At 34.4% G+C, this 17203-nt stretch overlaps 1 protein-coding gene across 1 annotated transcript in view; it reads left to right on the top strand.

Annotated features, from left to right (window-relative positions):
- Window positions 1–17203, top strand: part of AHR (aryl hydrocarbon receptor) — a 48075-nt gene that overhangs the window by 11761 nt on the left and 19111 nt on the right. The window contains exon 3 of the mRNA XM_025380573.1: window positions 12959–13065. Coding sequence (XP_025236358.1) covers window positions 12959–13065 — 107 coding nt within the window. The remainder of the gene's footprint in view (window positions 1–12958; window positions 13066–17203) is intronic.

Genomic DNA, 17203 nt, shown 5'->3' with positions numbered 1-17203 from the left:
CAGTGGTATGATCTCAGCTCGCTGCAAGCTCCGCCTCCCAGGTTCACACACATTCTCCTGCCTCAGCCTCCCAAGTAGCTGGAACTACAGGTACCCACCACCACGCCCAGCTAATTTTTTGTATTTTTAGTAGAGATGGGGTTTCACCATGTTAGCCAGGATGGTCTCGATCTCCTGACTTCGTGATCTGCCCGCCCTGGCCTCCCAAAGTGCTGGAATTACAGACGTGAGCCACCGTGCCCGGCTGCCAGATTTATGAGTCTTAAAATCAATTTTCCAGTTCTATTCACCCAACAGATGCAGCCACTGAAATGATGCATGGTATCATTCTTTGAAAATCATGTATTTAGAAGTTACGCTCAAATTGATTATGTCCAATTCCAGTTTCCCTTCTACTTCAATATTTAAAAGTCTGTCTTTTAAAAATAGAAATTAAAAAAGGATAAAACACCATCTTGCTAGATTTTCTGTGTTTTCATAGATATCTCATTTTATTTATCCCTCCAAAGTTATGTATATTTCTAATCTTTTTTTTTTTTTTTCTGAGGTGGACTTTCACTCTTGTTGCCCAGGCTGGAGTGCAATGGCACGATCTTGGCTCACTGCAACCTCCAACTCCCGGGTTCAAGCGATTCTCCTGCCTCAGCCTCCCTAGTAGCTGGGATTACAGGCACCCACCACCACGCCCGGCTAATTTTTTGTATTTTTATTAGAGACGGGGGTTCACTCTGTTGGCCAGGCTGCTCTCAAACTCCTGACCTCAGGTGATCTGCCCATCTCAGCCTCCCAAAGTGCTGGGATTACAGGTGTAAGCCACTGTACCTGGCCTATTTCTAATCTTTTACATTAATTGTAGACTGACTGCAAGATATATAATTAAAACATGTTTTTCACTAGAAAGAATATTTGAAAGAGTCAATAGAATTTCATTCATTATCTGTTGTGTCACTGAAAACTGTCATTAACCAAACCAGGTAGCATCCCTATAGCTCAGTTTCCTCAGCAGTAAAGGTTAGGATTTTTGAGCTAGGTGGCTGGATGATATTTGTTAGCTTTAAATTGCAATGGAAGTTTTTGTTTGCAAATGATGTTTCAGTGTATTTTCTCATGTAAAATTTATTTATGATTTCTCTTTTATCTGTCTAGAAGGCAGAAATAGATTTTTTTTAAGGAAATGGTCTTTTTAAAATGTTGTATAATTTTACTAACCATAGCAAGTTAATGGTAAAATCTCAGTGGGCTATGTCAGTTAGTGCTTCTCATACATTAATGTGCTTACAAATCACATAGGAATCTTAAGATGCAGATTCTTGTTCAGTAGCTTTAGGTGTGTCCCTAGATTTTGCTTGTCTAACAAGCTTCGAGATTATGCTGATCCTGCTATTCTGGGTCACTAGGAAGTGCCTAGACAACATGTTTATTGATATTCGAATTGGTAATTTGTGTTTAGAATACTGCAACAGTTAATTTCCCTTTAGATTTATGTTTACATAATGTGATGTGTTTAGTCTGAGCATCTTTTTATTTATTTGCTTGCTTGCTTGCTTGCCTGCCTGTCTGTGTGTTCTTTCTTTTGGACAAAAGCTATTTAGTTTAACAGTTGTGGTCTGGGCAATATACAGATTTGAGGATAGTGATTTCAGGAAAGATTATATATTTCAAAGTTTCATAGTACACAAATTTTCTCTGACCTATATAAAAAGCGTTTGAATTTTCAGTTGCCTCTATACCAAACCCTTCATCTTGGGAGAAGAGTTATGAAGTATTCAGTGATGTGTCTGTAAGTATGTGTTTATTAGCTGTAGTCATTTAGCTGATATAGTTGGAACTAGAACTCAGGTTTCTAGATTCCTTATGTTGTTTTTCCTGACCAAATAATACCTATATTTTTCTCTGGCAACCGTTGCATAGCAAAGCACTAAGGATTTTTTCCTAGATCTGTGGTTCTTAAAAGTGTAGTACCCAGACAGGCAGCAACAGCATCACTTGGGAACTTGCTAGAAATGCTAATTATTGGGTCCAACCGTAGACCTATGTAATCTAAGGTGATAGGACCCTTGGTGGTAGGGCTAGATGCATGTTGAAGTTTAGGAGCCACTGCTGTAGATTGTAACTTCAGGCCTCCTCCCAGCTTCACGGAATGCTGTCCTAATCCCTAGCATTTACTCACATGCTGTGCTTAGTGCTTGACCATGTGGTGGCGTTCTATGATGTATAAGACGTGGTTGCCACCCTTAGAGACTCTGGAGTCTAGAAGCCAAGGAGCATTATTCCCTGACTCTGATAAAGGTTTATTGACTTGAGTCATTTTACCTTTCCATTTCTTGTTCCTTTATAATGGGGAATCAAATATATATGTTAAAAAGAAAAAAAATGTGTAGGTTTTTCTTCTGTTTAGAAGTAGTATGTGTGTATCTAGGCAGATACATACAAATGTGTGTATGAACACACATAAACAGATATATTTCTATATTTAATGTCTATATTATGTATGTGTGTTCATGTATATATACACACAAACACATACATGATTGGCTATGTGTCCTGTTAGTCAATGCCTCCAGTAAAGGAGATCTCAGAGTCTATCTTATAAAGAATGCCATAGTTTAACACAGGGTTCATCATGAAATTGTTAAAAACTTTTTCTCAGTTCTTCATTAATGAGTTTGTCTATTTTTTATTCTGGTTGAGTGTATTTGACAGTAGGATCTTATTACCTATTTGCATGATTCCTTCATCAACTACGTTATCTTTAATGTTAGTTTCTTTTCAAACTGCATTGCGCATAAGAATTACCTAGAAAGTTTTGTAAAATGCAAATTCGAAGGCATGCCCCTGCTGATAACAAGTAAGTTCTATGTAAAACCCAAGAATCAGTATTTTAACAAGCATGTTACGGAGTCTGAGGCAGTGATTTAGCCTAGCCTTGATTATGCCCTAAACAAGTTAATTTTTTTTTCTTTGCCTTCAGAATGACAAATGCAAACATATAAAATTTAAAGAAGTCTGTAAATATTTTTGCTTGGATTTTAGTGGTGTACATTCAGCCTAAGCAGTTTATTAGATTGTTTGATACAGAAACATACAGTTAGATGGAAAATGAAAATAATCAGGTTTTTTTTTAATGCCCAAATTTCCTCCAGACTACCAGTGGTCTGGAAAGGCAATGCAACATTTCAGAGCACACAGAGAATGAAATTATAAGGGTAACCCTTATTAACTGAAAAAATGGTAGATGCAAACGAAGAGACTTGAAACAGGCTAACAATGATTAGGATTTTTGTGTGCAGTTGGACCCACTCTCCCACTATTAGGGAAACAGTATAGCGAAGCGAAGGGAAGCTCAAAGTGAATAACAGGATGCAAACAGGGGGTGTGTAAATTCCTGCGGAAAGAACAATATAAACGAGTAATCATACAATCTGGTTAGAAAGGAAACTCAAGTTTTACTGTAACAATAGATATTTTTCCAAGAAAATACATCTATTTATTGCAAGTTTAAATAATCCAACTTGGATGGATCATCTTAAAGTTTGGAACCATGACTGTACTGCTGCTGCTGTCTGAAAAGCAACACTGAAGTTTTAAGTACTATATTAATATTTATCCATTTCTAATTAATTAAAACATTTTGAAATATAATTTAAAAATACTTGAACAAGGCTTAGTAATTTTTCAGTTATTATAAAGTTGAAAATAGTTTATTTGACATGATTTAAGCATTACATTTAAATATATTATCTCTGAGATGGAGGGTATTTTAAAAATTTAAATAACTTAATGATTACAATCAATAGTAGTTTATTAATAGAGACTAGGATTTAGGTGGTTACAATCTAATCTTTGAAACTGGTTGATGTGAAGAGAAAGGATTGTTTCCTCCCATATTATGTCTCTCAGAATTGTTAAACAGTGTACACTGGGTTTGTTGACCAATCTAATCAGCATCGTAATGTTTCATTCTTAATTTCAACATATATTTAATACAATTTTTAATGAGATTTCCTTACTATTTTTTGAAATGCCCATTATTATGTAAATATTTTGTTCAAATTATTCTGTTTTTATACAGCTACCCCAAAATTAAGAATCTGGGAATGACTGCTCTCTCTTTTCTGTTTACATGCAAACACCTAATGAGCCTGACAAAATGGAGCTTAGGGATCTGAGTTTCTGGTTTCAAAGTCTTGCATTTGCAGCTGTCATAGGGAATAGTATTCTTCTAGTTATTTTCAAAACAAGGTAATGTTAGAGAAAATCTAAGTCTTGAATCATTATACATGCTTAAAATAATCACCATTTTATAAAATGTAGAATTATTTACATGTTAAAATATTTTACACTCATTAAGCCTAAAAATGCTGTGGGAAGAGAGGATGATAGTTATATTATGTGATGATCTAACATTTATTTGACCCCATTGTTTATCATGGATCTTTCTTGACTTTATTTTAAATTAAAAATTACAAGTGCTCTGCTCTTGGTCTTCCTTTTGCAGATGCTTTAACAGTTCATTCCCAGTTCATTAGGTTTTCGAAAGAGAGCTATTGTGTTTATTCATCTTCAGCTTGTGCATTTCTCCGAATTTCAGTTGTTTTGGTATCTCTCTAGACCGGAACATTATTCTTGAAAAACAAGTATATGTACATGTGTATATGCAAAGAATAAGCTTGAACAAGCAGTAAAAATGAATGTTTTATAAAATCTAATAGATTTGTATGTCTGCTTTTTCATTCATGAGAATTCTATAATTTCATCTGCTTTGCTATAATTTTAAAATTCGCGTATGTCAAGTAATTTACCAGTTTCAGTATCATAGTATCATAGCACATGTTGTTTCTTAATTCTAGGACTATCCGAAATAGGTTTGCTTGCATAACAGTTTAGCACATTTGAAATCACCAAATAAAGTATTTGTTGAATTTGATTTGCCCATGGCATTATCCATCTTACATGGTGATTTAACTGTTGTCTTTTTTCCTAATTCACATTTTTAGAACATGAAACTCTTAATTACAATATTCATCATAACTTTCATAGGTAAAACTATATAAATCTAGGTTCTTTTACAATTTTAATTTAGGGACTTTATACAATAATTATAAATACAAAGAATAATAGTGCATTCTTATTGAATGAATATACAAATCCTGGCTCTATTTAATATTGTGACCTCTTTGGTTCAGGAATTTAATCTCTCTTTTCCTCAGATACCCCAATTTAAAGTGTAAGATTTTTTGCATTATATGAATAAACCTAATATGATAGAACTTTATATACGATACTTTTATCTCTGCTTTTGTTTGCTTTGACAAGTATTTTGAAGAACACAGTGACAAATATCTGAGATTCAAACAATCTAAACTCATTGCATCATTTATTATGTATTTTGCTGCTTTCCTGTCTCTTTTAAATTTACTGATTTAATGGGTTTCTCTTTGATCATTACCTAGTCCTGCATGACTCTAGAATCTTTGCTTATTTGGCCATGAACAGGTCTAGTTAGTCATGAATTTTTTTCTTTTTAGGGAGACTACCATTGGGCTAACATTAAAATCACCAACTTTCAGCAATTTTCCTTTTTTAGAAAATTTTCAAATACAGACATTTAAATTTCTGTAGTTAAATCTTAGGATATTTCGTGAGGGTTTGTGCTTTGGTTAATGGAAACGTACACCTTCATGTTATAGTGGTTTAGAAAATGTATTCACATATATTATTACATTAAAGTCTGTGAAGAAATATTTAGTTAGTAATATTTATGGATTATTTTTAAATCTTGCTCTTTGACAGCCTTTTGACTTTTTGATCAATGAATTTTAATGAGTAACTCAAATTCGTTTATTTGCTCATGGCTGGATATTTAGATTTTAGAGTCATTATATCGTCAGAATAACATTTTAAGCCATGAAAGTGAATAAAATATTCCAGGGGGACAGCATGTAGAATAAGAGAAAAAGTACGAAAGATAAGATGTTTTAAGGATAAGCAGGGGTGGTAAAAAGTGAAATCTGTGGAGTATGAAAATATGCTAAGGTGATAATGAGTTGACTTCAAGATGTCTTCATTTGATGTGTTCTTAAATTGGAGAGCCAGAGAGAAAACTGTACATGAAAGTGTAAACATGAAATGAAAGTGTGTACAGAAAAATAGTAACACTAGAGAAGGTGATTTCTGTTCCTTGTTTGTCCATAGAGGCCAAAAAGCCATTCAGTTGTTAGCAGTGGGAGATTAAGAGGAAGACAAAATGTCTGGGCTCCATGGCTCATGCCTGTAATCTGAGCATTTTGAGAGGCCGAAGCAGGAGGACTGCTTGAATCCAGGAGTTCGAAAGCAGCCAGGACAACATAGTGAGACCTTGTCTCTACAAGAAATAAAAAATTAGCTGGGCTTGGTGGTGCACTTCTGTATCCCAGTTACTTGTAACGCTGAGGTGGGAAGATCTCTTGAGCCCAGGATGTCAAGGCTGCATTGAGCCGCGATCATGCCACTGACCTTCAGGAGTGAGACTGTCTCACACACACCCACAAAAGACAGAGACAAGTAGTCTAATGGGATTGGTTGACATAAAGAACCTTAATGAATTGTACATACTGAATTCTTCAGGTATTTTCCAGCCTGAAATTTTCCCACACAATTGTCATTTTTACATAACGTTCTGTTGTCAGTTGGATTTTTTTATCGTGTCTAGTTTCTGTGTTATGGAGACATTTCATCTCTTTATCTCAGCATGGTAGAGGGAGATTGTGTTTTGTGATGAAAGCACTGACAGGCAGGAGCTGTGGATGCTAGTTCAATGAACTAATCTTGTGTTTTTTGATAGATTTTAACCTCACTGTTCCACAGGGTCTTCATCTTCTCAGCATGTTTGATAATGATACTTGCTTGCCCTGATGTGTTAGGTTTGTAGTAAATTAATCCTAAAAATGAGAGATCTGTGAAAAAAAATTTATAATTAAAATTGTTACTGTTATGGAAATCATAGTTATTTCCTGCAGAATCCTGATATTTCACTTATTTTAATGGCGAATTTTCTTTTCTTTTTTATAATATGCATAAGGGCCTTTACAGACCTGGTATTAATATCAATTGAGAATCCCTTTGTTTAGTTAATTTCATATTTTTGATTTAGAGATGGAAATTTGTTAATAAACTGTTTTTCCCCTTTTTGATATAATACATAATAATTTACTTACATATACTGTTTTCTTTTATCGAAAGTGGCACATACTCAAATCTAGATGCTTGGAAAAGCTTGCTTTGGTGAGGATACAAAATTTGGGCATTGTATGCTACTTGGTATAATGGGATACATGTCAAATTTTGTGTTATTGCGCTATGTCTTAGTCTTAAGTTAGGTGCTTCAGTTTTTGTATTTGTAAAATTGTTATTATTTCCCGAAGACATTCACAATAATAACTGTGCTTAACAGCATGGAATGATAATTTTAAGAAGTATGAGGTTCTAAGTCTCTGTTTCTCAAAGAGTGGCACCTCATTCTCAGCATCACTGGGGAACTTGTTACCTGTGCAAACTGTAGAGCCCTATCCTAGACCTAATGAATCAGAAATTCTAGAGATGTGGCTAAGCATTATATTCGAAGCCTTCCAGGTGATTCTAATGTCTGTGAAAGTTTAAGAATCACTGTTCTCACTGAGTGTTTACATTACATTACTAAAAATGCAATTTGAATACTACTCTTGTATATATGAAAAGCTAAGTGCAACTCATTCCCCACTGAAAAGGTCAATTAACTGCTCTTGTTGGTTCCATTAATGCAGAGATTTGTCATATAGTTATAGAGGAATTGTATAAAACTGAGTGCGGACCAATGAGTAACTGGAAGAATGTATAATCTTCGGAAGTCAATTTTCACGTAAGAGTTTGGATAGAACAAACTTTTAAGGACTTTTTGAGATGGAAAATGGACTTTTCTAGATTTGCTAAAAAAGACAGTAACTCTAGTTTCTCAACCTGCAATCAATCATAAATATGTAAACTAACATTTGCATTTAAAAAAACTGAATATTCTTCCATTCTACAATGATGATTAGAAATTTGTAGGCAGAAAAGCAGTAGTCTATCAGTATAATTAGAAGGTACTAGACTATGTAGACCTAATCTCTGTTTCCTAGGAATTTAGAATATAACATAGTTTTCTTTAGTTTCTTCCCTCCTTCCCTCAAAAGAATGCTTCTTTTACAAAAGAAGCAGTGTATTGGAGTGAAACATGTATGTTTTACCAGTAGGTATGTAGAAGCAGCTCCTTTTAGGTACACTTAATATATTATTTGGAAATACCCATGATACCAGACTAAACTAAACTGGGAATGTTTCTTAAATTTAAGAAATACTGCATTACTTAACCCTTTCTAATTTATAAAAGTTTATGTGGTTGGTTGAATTTTATAAGTCATAGCAGTGCTCTCCTTTATGTTTATGTCAATATGGAAATGGAATTGAATTTTCCCTGCCAAAGTAGTAAAGAGGATGGTAAATATTATGAAATATATTGAATTTATAGCAGCATTTAGGGACTATAAGTCTTGCTTTCCCTGGCAAGACTTTTATCCTGTCATCTATTTAAATGCAAACTATAGTAACAAAATACAAAATACAGTTTACCACTATTCAGTATTCCTCATGAATTTTTTTTTTCCTTGACCAATTCAAAGCATGTGATATGAAGAGATTTGGCTTTTAGGGAGCAGTGGAAGTCTGAGCTTAGATGTCTAAGGAAGGAAAGTACCATATTAGGAAACATGGATATGGTTAAATGCATGTGGGAATAAAACTTGAGTCATCTGCAGTATGGCCATTTGATAATGCTGTGATGTATTTGCACTCTAAATTCCATCATTTTTTAGATTAAATTCTTATTTGTATTGTATGACTCCTTCATAGATTTTTCAATGAGGAAATAGTGGAAATATTTTGGTGGTTTACTATCTTAACATTCTACTGAATGTTCAGAGTTTGATTCTCCCACTTTGGGAAGTGGTACATATCCTCACTGATGGGGAGGATTTTAACAAATGCCCATTACGGTACAGCAGCTACTTCCCAGCTGGTGACTTATTTTCAGATACGACATTTTGTTTCTATAGATTGTCATAAATTTAATTCCAGTGGTGTAATGTTTAAAGTGTCATTATGCATATAATTTATGTAACAATTTACAGTTTTGAAGTATAGTTGACCCGTGAACAATGTATTAATAATAACATGAGCAGCCGATTAATGTGTATTTTGTATATGTATTATATACTGTATTCTTAAAGTAGGCTAAAAGAAAATGTTATTAAGAAAATCATAAGGAAGAGAAAATATATTTACTATTCATTAAGTGGAATGGATCATCATACAGGTCTTCATCCTCGTTGTCTTCGTGTTGAGTAGGCTGAGGAGGGGTTGGTCTTGCTGGCTTGGGAGTGGCAGAAGCATGTCAGTGGACTTGCATAGTTCAAACCCATGTTGTTCCAGGGTCAGCTGTACTTTCAAATGTGTCGTATAGTTATCATAGCAATCCTATTAGATACTTATTACTGCTCTCCACTTAAAGCTGATAAAATACTCAGTTGCCTCCTCAGGGGCACTTTAATTGTAAGTTTCTCATCATGGTTTGAGGGTGTATAAACTCAGCATAGACTTCGTTACCTCTGTCCTTGATTGTCAGTGATTGATCCCAGGTATTACCCTGGTATTCTACATGTTATTTTAGTCTTCACAAGAATTTATCTCAAGAGGTAGCATTGTCCTCATTTAAAGATGAGGAAACTAAAGGTCAAACATGGTTAGCATAGTGGGCAGTGGTTAATAATAGCTCACACACTGAGGTCTGGCTACCTGAGTTTTTGTCTAAGCTCTGCCGCTTAAATCTCTATGACCCTGGGAACATTTTCTCAACCTCCCTAAGTCTCAGCTTCCTAATATATTGAAAGAACAATGTCAGTCTCATAGAACTGTTATGAAGATTAAATAGGATATAATATGTGGAAAGTGCTAAGTGTACAGCGTGTGCCCAGTATCACATATGATTACTAAGTAAAGTCACTCCGATGGTAGGAAGCAGCTCTTGAGATAGTGTCTCAATGTCACTTTCTTACTCATTGCTTGCTTTCTAATCACCGCGAGAATTATATACCTGAAAATGAGTAGTGTTGATAGAGCTTCTAGTAATTTTAATAAGTTAGAGGTAGTAGGCATGAGAGCAAGAAATAGAAGAAAAACTTCATGCAGGGGTAGAAATTACGTAGTTTAGGCTGAGAGGCCATGGCATAAAATTTGTTTCCTAAAAAAGCACAGCAGTGTTTTTTAAATGATTTTAAAAGTCCACCCTTCTCGGACTCATCTTTGCACAATATTTACTTAAATGATTTACCAATGATTAACCTTAAACACAAGAGCAACAGAAATATTTACATATTTGTTTTTGGTAGAAACCTCCAGTAATCATTCCCACAAATGAACTTGTCACTTTTCCTACTTATGTAGTAGTTATACATATTAAATATCATTCTTCCAGCGTTTGGAATTATAAGCATTGTTGTTTAGAAAGAATTTGTTCTTTTTATTTTTTTCTCTACTTCAAGATCCTGTAATACTTTAATTAAACCCTATTCTGGTACTTAGTATTTTTTGACATTGTTTTCTAGTTATTTCCACAGCTTATATGCCCTACTTAAAGACATGATCTGACTCTAGTGTCTAATTACATTGGCTAATACCCTCAGTGCAAGCCCAAGAACAAATTATAAATTACTCTGAGATGAATGGTCTCTCTCATTGCTTAGTCGTCTTCTCAGCGATCAAGTAGTTATCTCTTAATATTTATGTTTTTCTACTGCCAATGACTCTAGGTGGAAGTAATACTAATTGTGTTGATTAAATATTAATTTTAAGAGATTTCCAGCGATAATTTAGATATATAAAATCTGACACTGTTATTGTCCATTTTTAGGCTTATTTCATAATATAAGGGTTTGGTTTTGTTGTTTTCTTTTTAAAAGCAAGTATTACTGATGCTTGGTCTAACTCTTAAATTGTGCTTCATACCAGAGCTTTTAGAAAAGTAACAGAATGTAGTTGACTCTGACATTGTATGGTTTTGTGCATTCAAGCAAATGTGGCCATTAGTAAGCAAGCAACAACATAACTTACAGAACAGAAAGGGAGAAAAGGCCATTCTCTCTTCTACCATTCTCTCTCTGTACAGATTAAACATTTCCTTTGGTCTTGATGAACTGTTAGGTCAGTTTGCCTCACTGTTTTTTGGCCTAAGGAAATCTGTTCTCTGGCCTTTTGAAGTTATATTCAGAGACTGTGCTTTTGGCTGTTTCTTGCAAAGAGATATGTTTTAACTTCTGCAAAGGCAAGAACTTGGCATGAGATTCTGGTGTGACACGTTCACTGATGATTTACCAGAAAATACACTGCAAACATGAAAGACTGCAGACAGGTTTTATATGTGGTACTCTGCTCAAACTGAGAGAAAGTCTAGTTATTAGTAAATCTCCAGTTTTTTCACTGAGCTGGATGATTTAGTCACATAAACATACGGTGAAGTATGTCTTAAGAGGACTGCCAGAGTCAGTTTTATTTAATGGTTTCTCTTATTCAAATATCACAGGTTAAAAAAAGGTCAGAAAGTAGAAAGTATCTAAAAGATTATACTTTATAACCAGGGAATCCATAAGCTCTGAGAAATATTTCTAGTAATTAAAGCTACTGTTTGTTGAACTACTATTGATCTGCTGTGTGTCAGAAACTTTACATATATTCTCATTACTCTTCACAACAGCCCTGCAAGATGTGCTTAAAAATGTTTTTTTAATTACCACCTCACATATTAGGAGACAGGTTCAAATAACTCCCACTTTTAGTAAATGTCAAAGATAAGATTTGAGCCCAATTCTAACAGTTACCAATATCCACATGCTTTTAAGTGAGATAATATTTGAAAGTGCTTGGCAAAATGTTTAAGTAAGTGGTAGCTATTATTATTTCTATTCAGCTGTGCTTCCTCCCATACTATAAATATATACATAACACACACACACACACACACACACACACAGAGTGAGGAAAAAAAAAAGAAGAAATAGCATTATAACATGCCACCTCCAATAGTAAGCATCCTATCATGCCATCAGACTTTCCTTCACATATATAATCCACAAGCAGTTAGAAGATATAATAGAGAAGCCACTCTACAGCTGACAAGATGTAATACCTAGGAGTAAATATAAAAATGCCTGTGCACATCTTTTTTGTAGACAACTTTAAAACATTCTAGCAGGACAAAATATAGACTTAAATGGAAAAAAATGTGTGTTCTTGTATAGAATGATTCAAGATTATAAAGACATTAATTCTCCATGAGTTAATTTATAAATTTAACATGAACCTATTAAATAATAACAGTAATTAACAGTTTTTACCCAAATGCTGGACAAGAAGATTCCACACATCGGAAATACATCTCAGTAGGTGCATAGTTGCTTTTGTTCTCCTCACCACCACCAGTTCCCTGATATTTAGATAAATATATAAAAAGTTGGAGTCATTTTTGTAGGTTACATTATGGAGAACTTTAATCTCCTAAGAAAGGAGGTGGGAGTGGAGAGGAGTGTTTATAACACTATTGTGCAGTTCTTTGAAACTCCTCAGTTTTGTGACAAAAGTCATATTGTGAACTCATCAACAATTTTTAACCATCTGTCAGCTGACAACTTGACTAAGTCCTTCAGTTTTGTTACTAGCATAGAATAAGGAACTACCCACTGGCAACAGGATTACTTACCTAGTATTTATTATTTACCTTGTATTACCCAATTACTAAAAATACCAGTAGATGCCAGTATTTCAAGGTGTCTTTGTTTGGTGTTCAGAAGTTTTCTATTATAGCTCTTTACTTTTGCTTACTTTTAAAATCATTATTTTTCCCTTTTTTGCATAGTTGCATTAAAATCCTCCCCTGCTGAAAGAAATGGAGGCCAGGAGAACTGTAGAGCAGCAAATTTCAGAGAAGGCCTGAACTTACAAGAAGGAGAATTCTTATTACAGGTAAATTTTCATAAATATAGTTTCTTACACTAAGGACAGTTGTAAATGGAAAATGAATTAATAAGTGTTTTAATAATTCCCAGTTTATTTGGGATTCACTCAATGTTTTTTGTCAGTTTCATCTGAACTGCAATAGTGAATGATGCTTAATACATGAAAAAATGGAATTATAGTCATGCATCGTATAATGACGTTTCAGTTAACAACAGACCACATATACGACAGTGGTCCCGTAAGATTACACCATATTTTTTACTGTAATTTTTCTAGTTTAGATATGTTTAGATACAAAAATGCTTGCCATGTGTTAAAATTGCCTACAGTATTCCGTATAGTAACATGCTATACAGGTCTGTAACCTTGGAACAATAAGTTACACTGTATAGTGTAAGTGTATAGTAGACTATACCATCTAGGTTTGTGTAAGTATACTCTATGATGTTCGCGTGATGATGAAAATCACCTAACCACATATGTCGCTGTTAAGTAATACATGACTGTATATGAAGGAGATTAGTTAGAGGACTGGTCCACCCCTTCTGTTGTATTAATATTTCTTCAAACAGAAAGAACTCCTAGAGTATTTTAAAGGTTCTAATTTAAGATGTTGAATTTATATATACTTTTTATGGAATGTATCTCTATTAAAATTGTTAAATGCGGCTGGGCACAGTGGCTCACGCCTGTAATCCCAGCACTTTGGGAGGCCAAGGCGGGCGGATCACGAGGTCAGCAGATCAAGACCATCCTGGCTAAGGTGGTGAAACCCCATCTCCACTAAAAACACACACAAAAAAAATTAGCCGGGTGTGGTGGCTGGTGCCTGTAGTCCTAGCTACTTAGGAGGCTGAGGCAGGAGAATGCCGTGAACCCAGGAGGCAGAGCTTGCAGTGAGCAGAGATTGTGCCACTGCACTCCAGCCTGGGCGACTCAGCCTGGGCAACAGAGTCAGACTCCATCTAAAAAAAAAAAATTGTTAAATGCATTTCTCAGTTTAACATACTTCTTAACCCAAATTTCATTTTGTCAATATATTATAACTTACATTTTATTTTAGCAACTGTTTGTGATTTATTCACATACTAAAGATTTTCTCAATGGTAGTCCCTATTTTTATACTTCAGAATTTAGTTTCTAATTTGCCTGTGAAAGCATTTTGAATCTTTTTTTACTCTTTTTTTTTTTTTTTTTTTAGAATTGATGCCATGATTGATTCTCACTTAAAATTCTCAGATAATTTTTTTTTTAAAAAGATAGAATAAAGATGTGTGCCATGTGTGCTATCACAACTATGTGATCATTTTCAGTTTCACCCACTGAACTGACTAGAAAAACTAACTTCACCATTGTTACAAAAAGTAACCCTAAGTTTTGGTAACTCCACTAGTTCATTCGGTGAATGGTGATGTGCCTAATAATATAGCATTTTTTATTACAATTGCGTAATCACATTCAAATTCCTCTTAGCAAAAATTAACTTATGTTAAACAAAGTAAATCTATTAAAACATGAGTCCTCCCCCAGCCCCAACTGAGGATCTTCATGTATATATAAACCCAAACATAAAGACTGTATTCAGGTCATAGGAAAGCATTTTAATAATTGCTGCTTATGATGATTAAACACACCTCTTGGGTTATCTACTAAGGCCATAATGAAATCCTGTAGTTCAGGTGAAATAGACAAATATGGACTGATCGCCATAACACTTGGCAAGTTGGTTTAAATTATGGACCAATAATTTTTATTTTTTTCCCAAAACGTTTAGACAAATTGTGTACATACCCTATGTCAGGAAAACAGAATAACGATAATAAGAATGCAAAGCTGTAAAGCTATAATTATATGGAATATATATATTTTAAATTATCTGCAAATTGGTAGCCCTTAAGAAGTTAAAATAAACTTACCTGTTTATATTGAATACCATTTGTAGATTGCTCTCTAATCGGAAGACTCACATACTATATGATTTTCTTAGGATTGTGCTTATATGTTATCTTTTTATGAAGAAGATGACTAAAAACATTATAGATATGTGAAAATGGCTGTTTGATTATATACAATTGCATAATGACATCTGACTTTATATTGCAACCTACAGTTATCAGCCAATTACCCGTACAATGTGGAAGATGTTACCAGAGGTTCTGTATACCATATGGCCTAAAACTTTTGAGGAGAATTATTTTCCTCTGCTTAACAAAGGCATATAAGGAAAATGTTACAAAATTTTTTATTAAAATGCTGGGGCAGTGACTCACACCTGTGATCCCAGCACTTTGGGAGGCTGAGGCAGGTGGATCACGAGGTCAGGAGTTCAAGACCAGTCTGGCCATCTCTACTAAAAATACAAAAAATTAGCTGGGCGTGGTGGCGGGTGCCTGTAATCCCAGCTACCCAGGAGGCTGAGGCCCGAGAGAATCACTTGAAGCCAGGAGGCAGAAGTTGCAGTGAGCAGAGATCACGCCACTGCACTCCAGCCCGGGTGACAGTGCGAGACTCCATCTCAAAAAAAAAAAAATTTTTATTAAAAATTTAAGACATCTTTCTAGGTTAGCTTCAATTTATTACTATTTTACGAGGAATAAAAATGAAACAATGCTAATAACTGTGTCTTTATTTACTTCACATGTTTATTTCGTAAGTTTAAAATAAATTATATCTCTTGCTATTTAATACTGTACTTGTTAAAATCTTGCAGCTTTTTCAGTGACAGCAGTTGAAATTTTATGTAACAGTATTAATTGCAATTTCTCTTAAATAGTAAGTGAGCTCAACATAATTTTCAGATAGGTCGAGTGAATCTTTGTGACTAAGACTAAAAGAATGATGATCTCTTTTATTTAATTAGTATATTAATTCCTTCTGTTAATTTATTAAGACAAATCAATACAAGTAATAACCTTGTTCCTCCTGGTACTTGAGATCATTTGAGATATATAAAAATTGATATGCATCTATTCTTTCTAGATTTTTATTTCTAACAATTAACATTTGTCTAAAGAGATTTGATAACTGTACTTCAATTATCCTTCTGTCTTCCGGCGTATACACCAATGAGTTTATTGGAATGTGACTAAATTTGTTTCACTGTTTGAAAACGTATGATGTTCTACAAAATAATATGAATGTGATTAATGGATAATCTTCCTGAGAAGCAGATATTTTCAGAATAAATCAGTGCAATGACGGATATATGGTGTTACTGTCAAGAGAATTTAAGAATATCCAATTTTGAGTGTGTTAATCATTAAATATTGAAGTTCTTATGGGTAGAATCACCATTGTTTATCCTAAGGGAATTGCCGGGTATTACATATATTTGTAGTCAAAAACCTGAGAGCCTGCTTGTGGTTAAAGGGACATGGATGGAGTTGGAGGCCATTATCCTTAGCAAGCTAACACAGGAACAGAAAGCCAAATACTGCATGTTCTCACTTATAAGTGAGAGCTAAATGATGAGAACACATGGACACACAGAGGGGAACAACACACACTGGGGCCATTTAGAGGCTGCAGGGTGGGAGGAGGGAGAGAGGATCAGGAAATATAACTGATGAGTACTAGGCTTAATACCTGGGTGATGAAATAATCTGTACAACAAAACCAAATGACACAAGTTTACCTATGTAAAAAACCTGCACTTGTGCCCCTGACCTTAAAAGTAAAAAAACAGAACAAAACAGTCAGAACCATACACCAATTTGGGATCGATAACACATAAAGGCAGCATATCATGTTATTTAAGTGGGTATGCTTTGGAACCAGACTGAGTTTATCTCCTGGATCAGCCATTTTCTGGCTCTGTGACTTTGGGCAAGTTACTTTTAAAGGTATAGTCCTTGACTTCAGTTTCTTCTATTGTAAAACTGGAGCATGGCACTTACCTCATTGGGTTTTTGGGAGAAATAAACCACTCAAATACATAAAAACATTTAGAAAAAGGAATACTAAATAATAGTTGTTATCTTTGTAGTCCAGTTATCAGATAATACAGATCAAGAATCTTGAATGTGGAAAGTAATTGGAGTGAAAAGAGAGAGAGCCACTGTATTTCATTTATTTCATCTGATAATGAAGATATTGACTAGACTAGATGTGAGCATCATAAGCACAAGGGCAAAGCCTTGTTAAC

This window comes from Theropithecus gelada, chromosome 3 (assembly GCF_003255815.1).
Source record: "Theropithecus gelada isolate Dixy chromosome 3, Tgel_1.0, whole genome shotgun sequence".
NCBI lineage: Eukaryota > Metazoa > Chordata > Mammalia > Primates > Cercopithecidae > Theropithecus > Theropithecus gelada.
Note: the sequence above shows the minus strand (reverse complement) of the source record. Positions and strands in the feature narration are given on the sequence as shown.